Source organism: Mobula birostris, chromosome 8 (assembly GCF_030028105.1).
Source record: "Mobula birostris isolate sMobBir1 chromosome 8, sMobBir1.hap1, whole genome shotgun sequence".
NCBI lineage: Eukaryota > Metazoa > Chordata > Chondrichthyes > Myliobatiformes > Myliobatidae > Mobula > Mobula birostris.
This window is the reverse complement of record NC_092377.1, coordinates 134,366,901-134,383,987: the sequence shown is the minus strand read 5'-3', so window position 1 is coordinate 134,383,987 and position 17,087 is coordinate 134,366,901. Positions and strand designations below refer to the sequence as shown.

Genomic DNA, 17,087 nt, shown 5'->3' with positions numbered 1-17,087 from the left:
ATGGCCTTTCCATGCTGGCCACATCATCCTCCCTCCCTGTTTCAGTTGCCCTCATTTGGCCCGTAACCCTCCAAATCCCTCCCCTCTACGTACCTATCCATATTGTGCCCGCCTCAACCACTTCAAGTACTCTCTGCCCTCTGTATTAAGAAGTTACTTCTCAAGTCTCTTAAATCTCTCCCCTTTTATCTTGTATCTCTGCCCTTCTGGACTCCCCAACCCTGGGGAAAAGACTATGACCATCTGCTTTATCTGTGCCCCTCATGATTTTATAAACCTCTGTAAGGTCACCCCTCCAGGGAATAAAGATTGAGCCTGGCCAATATCTCCCTATCACTCAGGCCCTCTAGGATCCTCCTAAATCTCTTCTGTGCCCTCTCCCAGCTTGACAAAACTCTGCATTCTGAATGCTTCAGATCACGTCCAAACTTTTGGGAGTCGCAGCCCAGTAAGAAGCAGGAGAAATCCAAATTCCCACCTTTGCACTGACAACTATTCCTTCAAACCTTGGGATACTTATCTGCACACCCCACTCCAAACCAAAACCTAGGAATTTCCATGTCACAAAACAAAAACTAGAACCTTTCATATATGATAACGTTTATGTAGAAATTTGTACATGTTTTAAACAAAGTGAAAATAACCCAGGGGTATGGAGAGTGGAGGGTGGGGGTATTCTCAAGAAGGCAGTGGATCTTCTGGGCTAAACAGCCATTATGCACTTTAAGTAGGGAGAAAAATTTTGCTCAGGACTGGAAGCCACATTAGATGTGCGTTGAAATTGTCAAAAGCCTATTCCACTGTGGGGAGAAGCAGTCGCGAGTTTGGTCATTCTCCTGTAGAGAAGCATTATTTCTCAGTCACCAAATGGATGAAAAGATCTTTGAGCTCAAGTCAAACCCACTGTACCCATCACCGACAAGAGAACAAGCAGTTTGGTCAGCCCAGAACCAGCCCCAGCAATGGATATGGTCCTTGTTACTTAAACTATGCAGTTCAGCTTATAAACTGGGCAAATAAAGAGTAACACGCACACAAAATGCTGGAGGAACTCAGGGTGAAGGGTCTTGGCCCAAAACTCTTTCCCGTAGATGGTGTCGAGCCTGCTGAGTTCCTCCGGCATTGTGCGTGTGGGTGTGTGGGTGTGTATATGTGTCTGTGTTGTGTATGTGTGTGTGTGTGTGTTACTTGTCATTCGCCCAGATTACCAGCACCTGCAGATTTTCTCTTGTTTGCGAATAAGAAGTGTGTGTTTTTCAGGCGGTGGGCTGGGGGGAAGAATCTCTATAATTTGTGAGTCATGTGATTGTCTCAGTACAGAGGGCCACCCTGAACCGACCTCTCAGCCACCCCAAAGGGCAGCAGTAGGCAGTGCCCAGGATCAGCAACCCCCTCCCCCAGGCGACCAATGGAACTCTGGCAAGACTGAGGAAGCTCAATACCCCCACCAGGGACATAAATTGGGCCTTATTGACAGGAGGATACATTTCGGGGACTGACCAGAACCCTTGGTCCTTGTAGTGAACTCCACAAACTCTGTCAAGCATGCGCTGCAGTGAGCACAGGGGCATCTCTATCTACCACCCCTCCCTTCCTCTCTCTTCCCAATGGAAGCCCCCACCCACCCGTCTCCAGCCCTCCTTGACTTCCTCCAACCTCAACGTAATAAAAAGTTATTTACAGTTTTCAATATAAAAAGTGGGGTCAAATATTGACCAGCTTCAAAGAACATCTTTTAAAAAATTCTCTGGAGGGTCAGGGGGTCCGAGACTGAATATGGGGTCAGAGGGTGGGAGGGGGGGAGTTCATGGGTTAAAGGTCACTCGGGTGACCTGGTCACCAAGGGCAACGGCTGCGTCTGCAAACCGTGCTGGGAGTGCGTGGCAGCCTCAACGGAGGAAGGCGGAGTCAAGAGGAAGGTGGGCGTGGCAGCCTGGGAGAGGCGCCGGGAGCTGGCAGGCGAGGGGCTGGAGGCGGGTGCCCTCGGCTTGGGCTGGGTGTCCGACTTGATGCTGAGCGAGAGCGGCTGGGCCTGCTCGGGGCCCCGGGCCTCCGGCACCGGCTGCCGGGTGGACGGGGAGGGTGGCGAGTCCAGGATACTGCTGCTGGCGGCGGAAGCAGAGACGGGCAGCGAGTAGATCCCGTCCGCGCGAACCAGCTGGCGGCCCTTCAGCCTCCGACGGGAACCGGGCACCAGCGACTCTGCAAGAGAAGGAACTGATCGTCAGACAGCGACCAGGTTGTCACGGCGCACGCGCACCTGACACACCAGTTCAACGCAACACACACAAAACGCCGCAGGCACGGTCAAGACCCTACTCCAGGATCGGATAGGAAGTGGGAAGACTCCAGAATAGAAAGGTGGGGGAAAAGTGGGGAGAGGATAGCTAGTGGTGACAGGTGAAGCCAGGTGGGTAGGAAAGGTAAAGGGCTGGAGAGGAAGGAATCTGCTCGGAGAGGAGAGTGGACCATAGGAGAAAGGGAAGGAGGAGAGGATCCAGGGAAGGTGATGGGTAGGTACCAGAGCGCAGAACAAAACTTATTTTACTGGAAGGAGAAATCGATGTTCATGCCATTGGGTTGGAGGCTACTCAGATGGAATACAAGCTGTTGCTCCTCCACCCTGAGGTCGGAACAGGAACGGGAATGGGAATTAAATTGCAGATGGAGGTGTGAAGAGGAAAGAACGGGGTCAAGGTATGAGGACACGAGTTCAGTGCGGCAGGAGCAGGCAGAGACAATGGCCCACCCGGGCGGTCAGGTTCCTCGGACCGTGCTACACGCAAATTGAAATTTATTGACATTCAACCACACACATGTACACAGCTAAATGAAAGATTGTCCCTCTGGGGCCGAGGTGCCAAACACAGTACATTATAGTCACACGCAGCGCATACAGTCCCAAATTAAAATTAGCACGGGTCCCTGAGTGGCCGAGCCTGAAGATCAACAGTCTGACAGAGTGCAAGCTGCATGTTTGTGTAAGGCAGTATAATGTTACTGGCACTTTCCCAAATAAAAACGCAGTCGTACAAACATGCGAGAAAAAGCAGCAATTAAAGATGACCAGGGCAAGATGAGCACGTGTCCTTCAGCTGGCACAGACAGCCCGGGGGACGAAGCTGTTACCCTGCAGGCAAGTTCTGGTTCTTAGCGGGAGTTGGTCAAAAAGAGTGAGGGAAGGATGGGAGGGTTCTTTGACAACACTGGAGGCACTGCACATATAAATTTACACCACTGAGAGTCATGTCTGCGAGTCTGAGACTGGTGGCCTGCCCTGGGGTTAGCCACCCATCTGTGCGTGCGAGAACGCGGAAGGCAAAGGGACTTACTTTGCTGCTGTTGCTGCTTGTGTTGGTCTGCTGAACACAGCGGGGCATGCTGCGCTGGCGGCAGGACGCGTGGCGATACTTGCAGGCTGCCCCCAGCACAGAGTCATAGAGCGCTACAGCCCTTCAGCCCATCTAGCTCACGCCAAACTGTTAATCGGCCTAGTCCCATCAACCCGCACCTTGACCATAGCCCTCTGCACCCGTCCCATCCATTCAGCTATCCGAACTTCTCTTAAATATTGCAATTGAACCACGTCCACCATTCTGCCGGCAGCTCGTTCCACGCTCACACGCCACACCCCCCCGCCCCCGACTGAAGAAGGACCCCCCACCCACTCAGGTTCCCCTGAAATATTCAACCACAGCCCAAAGGTGTAAGCGTCAGGGTGAGCAAGTTGTGGGCATGCCGGAAGCGAGCTGCCATTTGCAGGCTGCCCAGCACGATCCTCACTGATGTCATGACACCAAACGGTGCATTTCACTGTACGTACATGTGACAAACAAGGCCAATCCCTGCTTAACCTACCACCTCTAGTGTTCGTCTCACCCAGCCTCAGTGGAAAAAACCTGCTTGCATTTACCCTATCTATATCCCTCAGTTTTGTATACGTCTAACAATTGTCCCCCCATTCTCCTACGCCCCAGGGAACAAGTCTTAACCTATTCAACCTTTCCCTATGATTCATGTCCACAAGTCCCAGCAACATCCTTGTAAATTTTTTATGTACTGTTTTGATTTTACTGATGCATTCATTTCCTGTCATTGGTGACCAGAACTGCACACAATGCAGTACGGCCTTTTAAGGCTTCGGCCGGACTGCATTGAGTATCGTAAGGCGTCTTTGGCCTCTTGCCTAAAAAAAAAGCAAGTGCTGCCATTGGAGAGGGCCCAGAGGAGGCTCACGAGAATGATCCCGGGAACGAAAGGGTTAACATACAAGCAGAGTTTGATGGCTCCGGTCTTGCACTCTCTGGAGTTTGGAAGAATGACGGGGAGGGGGGATCTCATTGAAAGGTAATGAATATTGAAAAGGGCTAGATCGAGTGGAGTCCCACACTTTTCTATAGTGGGGGAGTCTAGGACCAGAGATGAAGAGAAATTTCTCCAGCCACAGGGAGGCGAGTCTGTGGAATTCCTTGCTTCAGACAGCCGTGCATGCCAAGTCACTTTTTAAACAGCAGAGTTTTATAGGTTCTTGATTAGTCAGGCAGTCAAAGGTTATGAGGAGAAGGCAGGAGAATGGGGTTGAGAGGGATAACAAATCAGACATGTTAGTGAATCGCCTAATTCTGCTCCTACATGTTATGGTATTGCAGAACTCCAAATTCAGCCTCACCATCGTCTAGTACAATTTCAACAAAACATCCCAGCTCCTCTGTATCTCTGATTTATGAAGGCCAATATGCCAAAAGCTCTCTTTACAATCACTTTCAAGGAATTATGGACCTGTATTCCCAGATCCCTCTGCTCTACCACATTCCTCAGCACACTGCTGTTCACCATGTAAGTCCTACCCTGGCCTGTCCTTCCCAAAGTGCAGCACCACACACCTGTCTGCATTAAGGAGTTACTTTTAACTTTACACCCGTACAGTAACTCTGCTGTTTTAATTCATGATCCACATCTGCACTTCAGACCCTTCAGCCCAACACCTCCATGCTGTCCCATTTGCCCACGTTGGACCCGTACTGACTCTGCCAAGCTGCCCGTCCCCCAGAAGCAGCTGAAGAAACCTTGTCCGAGGCAGGAACCCTGGATGTCCAACACCCCCACCCATCTCAGCTCCAGCCACCCCCACGTCCATCATGAGCAGACCCTCGGGGTCTGGAGGACACACCTTGGTTACTCTCCTCGGTCTGCTGCTGTTTGCCGCGTTTCCTCTTTTTCCTCTTGCCCTGTAAGGTGGACACCAAGACAGTGAGTGCAACACAGTCCCAGGAAACATTTCAGTCCCCCGACCAACCCCTTCACCCCTGAGCCAACTTCCAGCCCATCCGCACCCACTGGCCAATTCTCTATTAAAGCCCTCCCATGATAACTAAACCCTGTACAACCTGTGGTGACCCCTGACCACTCTTCCCTGTCCAATTCCGATCCCTCCCCCTCGGCAGCCCCCCTTGCACCTTCAGTGTCCCAGACCTTGTCATATAACCATATAACAATTACAGTATGGAAACAGGCCATCTCGGCCCTTCTAGTCTGTGCCAAACAACATTACATCCCAACTCCTAATACTCAATGCTCTGGTTTATAAAGGCCAGCATACCAAAAGCTTTCTTCACCACCCTATCCACATGAGATTCCACCTTCAGGGAACTATGCACCATTATTCCTAGATCTCTCTGTTCTACTGCATTCTTCAATGCCCTATCATTTACCTTGTATATCCTATTTTGATTAGTCCTACTAGAATGTAGCACCTCACATTTATCAGCATTAAACTCCATCTGCCATCTTTCAGCCCACTCTTCTAACTGGCCTAAATCTCTCTGCAAGCTTTGAAAACCTTCTTCATTATCCACAGCTCCACCTATCTTAATATCATCTGCATACTTACTCATCCAATTTACCACCCCATCATCCAGATCACTAATGTATATGACAAACAACATTCATGACACTTGGTTCTTTTTATTCCAGTCCAACGAGCCCTCACTGCCCATGTGACCGATTAACCCACGAACCCAAACGTCTTTGGAACGTTTGAGGAAACCCACCTGGTCGCGGGAAGAACGGGGCGTTACGGTAGCATAGTGGCAAGTGTTACACTTTACAGCCACCGGTGATGGGGGCTCAGTTCTTTCTGCTCACCATAAGGAGATTGTACTCCCTCTGACCATGTGAGCTCCCCCCGCCCCATCCCCCCAGATGCTCCATTTTCCTCCCACCTTCCAAAGACGTACAGGTCAGGGGTTAGTAAGACGTGGGCATGTTCCGTTGGTGCCGGAAACGTGGTGATGCTTGCGGGCTGACGGCAGCACAATCCTCAGACGGTGTTGGCCGTCGACGCAAATAGCACGTTTCTGCGGAAACTTGTACAATGCTCCACCATGGGTACCAGCCTCCGCGGTATCCAAAACAACTTCAAGGAGTGGTACCTTAGGAAGGCGGCATCCATCATCAAGGACCCCCACCACCCAGCACGTGCCCTCTTCTGCTGCCGAGAAGGAAGTACAGAAGCCTGAAGGCACACACTCAGTGATTCAGGAACAGCCTCTCCCCTCCGCCATCCAATTTCTAAATTAAACCCATCAACACAACCTCACTACTTTTTTATTTCTGTTATTTTGCACCACTTATTTTTAACTTAACTATTTAACAGAGGTGTATATACACTCAATGTAACTCTTTTTTCCCTCTATAGTTATTTATCATGTACTTCATTGTACTGCTAACAAAGTTAAGGAATTTCACGACCTACGCCAGTGATATTAAATCTGATTCTGATCATGTATGTTTTGATGCTGATCTTTATCATTTGTTTCTGGAAGTGCCTGGCCACAAAGAAGAAGGCTGCTTCACTGAGGTAGTGACATTGATAGCGGCAGGAATTGAACCTGGGTCACTGTTGCTGGGCTACCATACCGCCCCATTCTTCCCCCTCAAACATCCAGCCATTAATCAACACCCCTCCTTCCAACTTCGGCGCCCAGGCCCTGTCAAGGCACTACTAGCATCCCTCAGCTCCATTTCCCCGGCAAAGGGACCAGAGGGTCTCGTCGCCGCAGCTCAGGGTGCCTGGCTGAACCAAGCCAGCTACTCACATAGTTGTCCCGTGCTGACCAGCCGGGGTAGAGCTGGGAATGAAGTTGCCGCTCCTTCCTCGCCAGCTCGTAGTACTTCGATTGCTCCTCTCGGGTCAACGCGTGCCACTGTCAGGACAGAGCAGGACTTCAAAACTCAAAGGGAATTTAATATCAAAGTACGTACACGGTACCAAGATTATCAGTCTACGCCCAAGACACCTCCCCACAGGATCGCCGAGGAGAGGCACTCAAAAGTTTGAACTAAAATTTATTACCTAATTTTGTTATCAACCAATGTGAAAAAGAAGGCAAACTTTTGAAAATTAAAAAAAAATAAAAGGACAGGAGTTGTGAAAATTACTTGAAAGTGAGTTTGTAGTTGTAAAGTTAGTTCAGAGTTGGGGTGAGCGAAGTTACCCACACTGGTTCAGGAACCTGATGGTTCTAGGGTGATCACTGCTCCCTGACCTGGCGGAGTGGGACTTCCTGCCTGAAGGTGGCAACAAGAGGCAATATCCTGGATGGTGGGGCTCTTCAATGATGGAAGCTGATTTCTTGCAGCAGAGCTCCTTGTAGATGAGCTCCACGGCAGGGAGGTGGGGAGGGGGGGTCCTCGCGTGCTGTGCACTGGGCTGCATTCAGCAGCAGAAATGTGGAGAGGATAGCCACCCCCCCCACCCCCTTCACAACTAAAGCAGCCACCCCGTGCAGGCGTGGCCTGACTAAGTCAGATTCTGCAGTCTAGGAGCAGCACAAGGCAAAATACTGAGGATCTCAGCAGGTCGGGCAGCATCTGTGGAGGGGATTCAGGCCCAGACCCTGCACTGGACTGGAAAGGAAGTGGGCAGAAACCAGTCTAAGAACATGGGGCGGGGTGATAGGTGAGAACAGCTGAGGAGGAAGGTGGATGCATGGGGTACGGGGGGGGGGGCGGTGAAGTAAGAAGATAGGAGGGGATAGGTGGAAAACGTAAAGGGCTGAAGAAGTTGGAATCTGATAGGAGAGGAGTGGACCATGGGAGGAAGGGAAGGAGGAGGGGAACCAGAAGGAGTTGAGGGGGTGAGTGGGGAACCAGATGCGGAATGGAAGAAGAGGGAAGGTGGATGGAACGGCAGCTGCAGAGAAGTAGGGAAAATTGACATTCTTGATCAAATTGGAGGCTACCCAGATAGAGTGAGGTTATTTTTTCCTCCTTATCATCAGGCCATGGACTGACACGTCAGAATGGGAAGGCAGACTGAAACGGGTGGCTGTTGGAAGACCGGCAGTCTAGGGGCAAGGCATAAACCAACACAGACCAAACACAGATGACCTCAGACTGCTGAGCACAAGCATCCAGAGTGTGGTTTCTGACTCAGGCATGAGTACAACCCACTGAGTCACCATCAGCATGAAAGGACACTTCCTTAACTACCAAATCTTACTGTTTTTAATTACTACCGTGCCTCAAACTGAGGTGGTCCACCGTTTCCAGAGAGGCAGGAGACCCATCAAAAAAAGATTCAGGTTTACTTACCACATGTACATGGAAACACTCAATGAAAAACCTCAATGCTCAGCAGAACAACACACACAGAACATACAAACAAGACAAATCCATTTCCTCCCACCCACCCACAGACATAAACAGTCCTGCAGCTCCGGGATAAGCCTCCTGACTCCAGCTTGCGGACTTCCGAATGAACTTCAGTATTGACCCTGGACAAGAGACTGACGGAACCCTGGGCTCTAGGTGCACCAACCGACTGGCCCTGCTCACACGGACGTCCGATCCCCGGACTCTGGGACAGCCCCATGTCCAGGGATGTCGTTCGTCACCCGTCTACACTGCCGGACTCTGAATGCGAACCGGAGGCCTGGCCTCGAACTCCCCGACATCTTCATCCCAAAACCCTAATCTGACCTCTAGCTCCCCCCTCTCTGTCCCCAAAACCCATCCTTACAAACCTAAAAAAAAACGCAATTTAGCCAGAGCCATGATTTCGACAGAGACTGCAGCTCAACGCCATCGTGCAACTTGGTCTGTCCATCTGCTGGGAAGAGTCAACAGAGAGTGGTTGGTCTGGGTTTACGGTGCTCTGGGCCTGTACTCACTGGAGTTTAGAACAATGGGGCGGGCTGGGGGGAGGGGTCATAAATCTCATTAAAACCTACTGAATATTGGTGAATATTAGACTAGATTAGATTAGATTCAACTTTATTGTCATTGTGCCAAGTACAGATACAAAGCCAATGAAATGCAGTTAGCACCTAACCAGAAATGCAAAGAATAGAGTTATTTACAAAATAACTGCAAATAAAAAGTAAGTGCTACAGCACACAAATATAAAGGTACTGAGACAGTACAATATGCTGTGATGAGAGGTTCAGCAGGGTCACAGCCTCAGGGAAGAAGCTCTTCCTGTGCCTGCTGGTGCGGGAGCGGAGGCTCCTGTAGTGCCTACTGGATGGGAGGAGAGTAAAAAGTCCGTAGTTAGGGTGAGATGCATCCTCGATAATGCTTTTTGCCCTGCCCAGGCAGCGTTTATGGTAGATGTTCTCAATGGGGTGGGCAATTCGGGGCCGATAATCCGCTGGGCAGTTTTCGCCACACGCTGGAGTGCTTTGCGGTCTGATATGAGACAATTGCCATACCACAATATGTGGAATCCATTGCCACAGGCAGCTGAGGAGGTCAGGTCATTGGGTATAAGAGGAGAGGGTTAGGTTCTTGATTACCGGGGGGGGGGGGGGGGGGGAGGTTACGGAGACAGGGAAAATAAATCAGCTATGATGGAATGATGGAGCAGATTTGATGGGCAGAATGGCCTAATTCTGCTCCTATGTGTTACAGTCACCCACATAGTCCGAACTTCTCGTCCCAGTTGCATCAAGACAGGAAAAGGGAATTTTTGAGAGTGGGGACATGTTGGAACTAGATGAGTTGGCGTGTCTGGCCTGCTTTCACGGACAACATACTTAAGCCTGGAGCTTACCTTGCGCCCCAGTATCTGGTTAATGGCGGCACTTTCTTTTAGTGTACACTCGGCCACCACCTTGGCCCGCATCTCCTTCATGTACAACATGAAAGCGTTCAGTGGCTTTTTGATGTGCGGTTTTCTCTTCTCATCCTCCTCCTTCGTGGCCAGGGGCTTCCTGAAACGAACGATAACGGTTAGTTGTATTTGCCACGTGAAGTAACGCGATCACGAGCCAAGTACGAAGTTTTCCGACCGACCCGGTGAACCAAATGATTTCCAAAGCAAGACCGCAACACATAGGATCAGAATTAGGCCATTCAGCCCATCGAGTCTGCTGTGTCATTCCATCTTGGCTGATACATGAGAACGGCTGAGGAGGAAGTTCGGTGGGTGGGGTATGGGGAAGGGGGTGAAGAAGCTGGGAGGGGATAGGTGGAAAATGTAAAGGGCTGAAGAAGGAGAGGAGAATGGACCATGGGAGAAAAGGGCAGATGGGAACCAGAAGGAGGTGATGGGCAGATAAGAAGAAAAGGGGTGAGAGGGGAACCAGAATGGGGAATTATCCCTCTCAAACCCAATCTCCTGTTTCTCCCTGTAATCTTTAACACCCTGACTAGTCATGAACCTATCAACTTGCACTTTAAATATACCCAACCACTTGGCCTCCACAGATGTCTGTGGCAATGAATTCCACAGATTTACCACCTTCTGGCTAAAGAAATTCCTCATCTGTTTTCATGGGATGTCTTTGTATTCAGAGGCTGTACCATCTAGTCTCCCAGTAAAGAACTGAAAGGTCCAACTTATCCCATGATATACAATCTCATTGGATCCAACCTCTCCCTTTCACTCCCAGTAAATGAAACCTCAGGGAATGAATCTCCTCCCATTCTCTTCTGCATTACATTTCCAAAGGACAAAGCTTTTTGCCATTCACCCCCATTAGGGAGAATCCCAATGAAACCACTCACTTCCATTCTCAGGAGACCCAACACCAATGGATTCATTCCATTTCCTCGTCCCTTTCAGTTGTAGAGAGTCCTAATGGAACAAATCTCTCCCTTCCTCAATGTACTCAGTGACCACTTTATTAGGTACACCCGCTCATTAATGCAAATATATAGTCAGCCAATCACGTGGCACCAATTCAATGCACAAAAGCAAGCAGACGTGTCAAGAGGTTCAGCTGTTGAACCATTTGAAATGGAACCAGACTGAACATCAGAATGAGGAAAAAGTGTGATCTACATGACTTTGAATGTGGTGCCAGATGGGGTGGTTTGAGTATCTCAGAAACTGCTGGTCTCCTGGGATTTTCATGCACAACAGTCTCTAGAGTTTACAGAGAATGGCACGTTAAAAAAAAACCCATGAGTGGTAGTTCAGTGGATGATAACATCTTGTTAATGAGAGGTCAGAAGAGATTAGCTAGACTGGTTCAAGCTGACAAGGAGACAATAACTCAAATAAGCACATTTTATACCATTCTCTGTGTAATACTCTGGATGAGATTTCTACAGCTATGCTGTGAGGTATTTCTATTTTAGTAGTTTTCTGTAAAAGCAGCGTGTCGTTTTAGTAAGAGAGTTCTGGTTTCAGCTAAAGATAAGGAGCCATGTTGCCCAGCATAAGAATGTGGTGTCAGCCAATCAGGACTGACTGGGAATGTGTTGTAACCTCCTACCCAGTGGGATGCGAGAGAAGATTCTAGAGAGCTGGGCAGGATGAGATTTCTGAAGGAAGAGTAGCCTGGTTTTGGGGGCTTTTGGCGGGAGGTGCGGAGAGCAGAGCACCAGGGAAGACACCTGGAGGATCCCATTGGAAGGGGAGACCCTGTTGCAAGGAGACCTTTCCGAGAGGCAGGATTCCGAGAAGGGGAGCTCGCCCTGTGGTTGGTGATGGGAATTCAGCACCGCGAGTAAAGTGGTACACCCAACCACTACCGATATGAGCTCCAATGTTTATGTGCATGTTTAGACTTGATTAACTGTAATGGGCCCTTTTACTCTTTCCTTTCTTTTCCTACTAATTGTCTGATGATGTTGAAAATTGATAAATATACTTTCTTGGTAATTTTAAACGGGTGTGCGATCTGTTGCTTCTTGGCGACGGATATTTGTGTATGAGCAGCATGCACACAGCAATTACTACAATCAATGTTCTTCAATCGGAACATCCCCAAAAGTTAGTGTACAAGCTCCGGTGAGAGGGTTGTATCTATAAATTCTGGAGACTGTTCTGCGTGACAATCCCAGGTCAACAGTTTATGAGAGGTACTCAATCCACCCTGTCTGGCACCAACAATCATTCTGCCGTCAAAGTTGCTTAGGTAACATTTCTAGAGTCTACAGAGAATGGTGTGAGGAACAAAACAAAAAGCATCCAGTGAGCAGCAGTGCTGCAGGCAAAAACGCCTCATTAATGAGAGAGATCGGAGGAGAATGGCCCGACTGGTTCAAGCTGACAAGAAGGCGACAATAACTCAAATAACCTCATGGTACAACAGTGGCATGCAGAAGAGCATCCCTGAACACACAACACATCCAACCATGAAGATGTGTTCGATGGACTACAGCAGCAAAAGACCACACCAGGTTCCCCTCCTGTACCTGATAAAGAGGCCTCTGAGTATATTTGTAAACACAGGGATATATTTGTGTTTGCTCGTTTCTGACAAAGGGCACCATCTTGGCTTGAGAATTTCTCATCAACTGTACCCCTGACCCCTTGAACCTCCAAATCAAGGTCAACGTGCCAATTATTGAATCTTCCGCTCATCGTTTTGAAGCCTCCAGCAAAGACGCAACAAAACTCACGAGATGTGGCTCGGACTGGGCTGGCTGTGATTGGGCTCCTGCTTGATTCCCGTTGTTACGATGGCGGGGTGGGGGATTCCACTTGCATGTAGACCGTGTGATGCCGTGACCAGCTGAGGAGAGAACCTGCCAAAGAGACGTGAGTCAGTGAGGAGTAGAAACAAGACGCACTGACAGATTACAAACCATCCCAACAGGCAGTGGGCAGCTCACCCAACTGTGAGTCCAATCATTTGGGCCAAATGACTAGTGGTGCTCCACTGGTCCGCTACCATTCACCAGTGATCTGCACGATGGAATTGATAGCAATGGGTGGGTGGGTATGAAGGGAAAGGGGGTTGTTTTCCTGCGGTCTTGCTTTGTTTTGTTGTTGCTCTGGTGATTGTTAACGCACTTTACCATACATTTCATAAACATAGCAAGTCCAAATCTGAATCTGATACAAAGAGGGGCATGTAGCGTTGAAAAAGCAGGAGGTCTGCAGGAGGATTTGGACAGATTAGGAAAATGGGTGAAGAAGTGGCAGATGTAATAGGTTGTAGTGCATGGTCATGCACTTTGAGAGAAGGACTTTAATAGGGCATAGACTGTTTTCTAAACAGGGAGCAAATTCCAAAGTCAGAGGCACAAAGGAACTTGGGAATCCAGGACTCCCTAAAAGTCAACTTGCAAGTTGAGTCACAAGTAAGGAAGGCAAATGCAACATTGGCATTCATTTTGAGAGAACTAGAATATAAAAGCAAGGATGTAACACTGAGGCTTTAAAAATTGTTGGTCAGACCACATTTGAGGTTACTGTGAGCAGTTTAGGGGCCATATCTCAGAAAGGATATGCTGGCATTGGAGAAGGTCCAGAGGAGGTTCACAAGAATTGTTCCAGGAATGAAAGGGTTAACTTATGGGGCGTGTTTGATGGCTCTGGGCCTGTACTTGTGAGAGAGTTTAGAAGATTGAGGGAGAGTGGATCTCATTGAAACCTACCAAACATTGAAAAGCCTAGATAGTGTGGATGTGGAGAGTATTTAAAATCTACGGTACTTTGTTCTGAATGCTCCTCACATCCAAGGTCAATCGGATGAAAGAACTGTTCTTTACTTCTCTACTGAATGGCCATGCGCAGAGTTGGAAGAATCTCTGCTCTTGGCCTCTCCCTCCGGCATGAAATTTACCCCCATCTACTCTAATTCCTTCCAAAGCCCTTGATCAAATCACTCTTAGACACCCATCAGGGTAGCAAAGCAGTTAGCTGGATTTTACAGAGAGGTGATCGGAGCTGAATTCCTATTGCTGCCTGTGAGGACGTTCTGCCTGTTGCTGTATGGGTTTGCTGCGGGTGATCCGATTTCCACCCATGTCCCAAAGACATACGGATCGGCCAAGTTGTGCGCCTGCTGGACGCGTGCTGACACTTGCGGGCTGCCTACCCCCCCCACCCCCCGGCCAGCACATCCCTGGACTGCACTGGTCATTAGAATGAACAGCACTGTGTTTTGATACCCACATGACAAATAAAGCTAAACTTTCATACATATTCCAGAGAACACATGGCTGCATTGTGAAACCGCTCCTCCAGACTTGAGGCCAACTCTGGAATCAATTTGAAGAAGCCGCCTCAATTTTATTTGCTATGAAATTACTGGACTTTTACTATTCTCACTTATATGTTCTATTTAAAATAGAACATACTACAGTACAGTACATTACAGGCCCTTCAGCCCACAATGTTGTGCTGTCCACAGGATGCTAAGATTGAATTAGGGCATTTGGGCCACCACTCTGCGATTTACTATCTCGTCAACCCTGTTCTCCTGCCTTCTCCCCGTAACCTTTGACACTAATCAAGAACCCGGTGGGCCAAAGGTTCACGTACTATTTTACGTTCTCGAATGTTGCTTAAGGTTCACTTTTTGCGAAGACCAAGGGAATGTGGGGCCCTGCTGCCACATCACAGTCCCACAGCAGCGGTCCACCCCTCCCTCACCTCGTCCGTCAATTCCTCGCGTCGAGTCACTGGTCCTTACACTCTGCGGTTCCTTGCCCCAGGCTCTCCACAGTCCCTGCTATCTGCACCAACAGTGATGGCACCTTCCCAACACCTGGAATAAAACGACTCTGCCTCTCCCCAGCATCCTGTGTGGGGAGCAGTATATCCAACCTCTCTCTCTTTCATACAGTCACACAGTACAGCACAGAAATAGGTCCCTTGCCCCATCTAGTCCATGCCGAAAACATTTAAACTGCCTACACCTACCATCCATGTACCTACCCAAACCTCTCTTAAATGTTGAAATTGAGCTTGCATGCACACTCTCACGACCCACTGAGTGAAGAAGTTTCCCTCATGTTCCCCTTAAACTTTTCACTTTTCACCCTTAACCTATGACTTCTAGTTGTAGTCCCACCCAACCTCAGTTTAAAAAGCCTTCTTACATTTACCCGATCTATACCCCTCATAACTTCGTACACCTCTGTCAAATCTGCGTTCTAAGGAATAAAGTCCTAACCTATTCAATCTTTCCCTATAACTCAGGTCCACCAATCAAAGTTCAGAGTATCCATGTACTTATCCAAACTTCTCTTAAAAGCCTTCTTGCATTTATCCTATCTAAACCCTCATAATTTTGTATACCTTCGTCAAATCTCCACTCAATTTTCTACGTTTCAAGTCCAAACCTATTCAACCTTTCCTTATAACTTAGGTCCTCCAGACCCGGCAACATTCTTGTAAAGTTTTTCTGGACACTTTCAACCTTATTTACATCTTTCCTGTAGATAGGTGACCAAAAATGCACACAGTACTCCAAATTAGACCTCACCAATATCCTATACAACTTCATAACATCCCATCCTGTACTCAATACTTTGATTATGAAGGCCAATGTGCCAAAAATTTCTTTACGACCCTATCTACCTGCGATGCCACCTTCAACGAATTATGGACCTGTATTCCCAGATCCCTTTGTTCTACCGCTCCTTGTAGCATGTGAGTGGGGAAATATCTCTGTTCACACCCTCTGTACAGCGGACAATACTATTTTCTGCTCAGTGCCCCCATCCCCTTATCCTCACACGGTGCAAAGCTGCAATGTCACTCTCCTTTCCCTGCCCCTACAGCCCTCTGCCTTCACAGCCTCTCTGCACTGTACCAGTGGGGTAACACAGGTGGGAGCCAGTGACCATCCAGCTGTAGGAACCTTCCAGAATTCAGGGGCACGATCCTCCCTCATCCCCTGCTCTGTACATGATGTGCCTCCCTCTGCCTTCAACCCTTCCTCTCTCTCTCTCCTTCCCCATCCATTTCTATTTCTCTCTCTATTTCTGTCTCCCGTGGCCGGTCTCCTTCTCTCCTCCCCCTCACTTCTTCCTCCATTCCCTCATCCCTCCCTCACCCTCTCATTCTCCCCTCCCTTCTACCTCCATTCCCTCATCCCTCCCTCACCCTCTCCTTTTCCCTCCGTTCCCTCATCCCTCCCTCACCCTCTCATTCTCCCCTCCCTTCTTCCTCCATTCCCTCGTACTTCTCTCACCCTCCTTCTCTCCTCCCCCTCCCTTCTTCCTCTGTTCCCTTATCTCTCCCTCACCCTCCTTCTCCTCTCCCCTCCCTTCTTCCTCTGTTCCTTTATCCCTCCCTCACCCTCCTCCCCCCCCCCCCCACGTAGGGCTGGAAAGGTGACACTGTTGCCGTCACAGGGTACAGGGCAACTGCCGCGATGGATGGTCGCCACCGTCCCTTGCGCGAGGGACACTACCTCTGACAGAGCACCCCCCCCGCCCCCTACACAAGGCATTTGAGCAGGACTCCCTTGCTGGGGCCAGTGGCTGACCCAGAAGTCGTGGAGATTCACCCACCTGGCCACAGAGGCGTTGGCAGCCAGCGCTGTATGGTAGGAGGGCCTAAGGCCTGACGCTAACATCGAGTAGAGGGGGGGGCTTGGCCTGTGGTACAACAACAGGAGTGAGAAAAAAAATCCCAAATTACAAGGCACTCCGAACAAACAGAGAAAAACAGACCACGATATATTAAACCGAGAACACATTGCTGCGTTCAGTTCTGGGTGTCTCATTAGAGGAGGGATGTGGAAGCTTTAGAATAGGGTGCAGAACAGATTTACCAGGTTTCCCGGCCCGGTAAGTGACTTAAGGAGAATGTTTTATGAGTAACAGTCGAATGAGCCAGGGCTTTTCCCTTTGGGGCGAAGGAGGATGAGGGATGGCTTGACGAAGATGACAAG

At 49.2% G+C, this 17,087-nt stretch overlaps 1 protein-coding gene across 3 annotated transcripts in view; it reads right to left on the bottom strand.

The window, feature by feature from the left end:
• Window positions 1-583: 583 nt before the first annotated feature.
• The window catches only part of LOC140201727 (transcription factor 7-like 2), a 34,290-nt gene continuing 17,786 nt past the window's right edge, over window positions 584-17,087 (bottom strand). For 2 of the 3 annotated variants that reach the window (XM_072266309.1, XM_072266310.1), the window contains 6 exons: window positions 16,705-16,791; window positions 12,856-12,981; window positions 10,055-10,214; window positions 7,098-7,205; window positions 5,171-5,228; window positions 584-2,202 (listed from right to left, as the gene is read on the bottom strand). In XM_072266309.1, the coding sequence (XP_072122410.1) occupies window positions 1,820-2,202; window positions 5,171-5,228; window positions 7,098-7,205; window positions 10,055-10,214; window positions 12,856-12,981; window positions 16,705-16,791 (922 nt within the window). In that variant the 3' untranslated portion in view covers window positions 584-1,819. The remainder of the gene's footprint in view (window positions 2,203-5,170; window positions 5,229-7,097; window positions 7,206-10,054; window positions 10,215-12,855; window positions 12,982-16,704; window positions 16,792-17,087) is intronic. The other variant, XM_072266311.1, reaches the window with a different exon arrangement.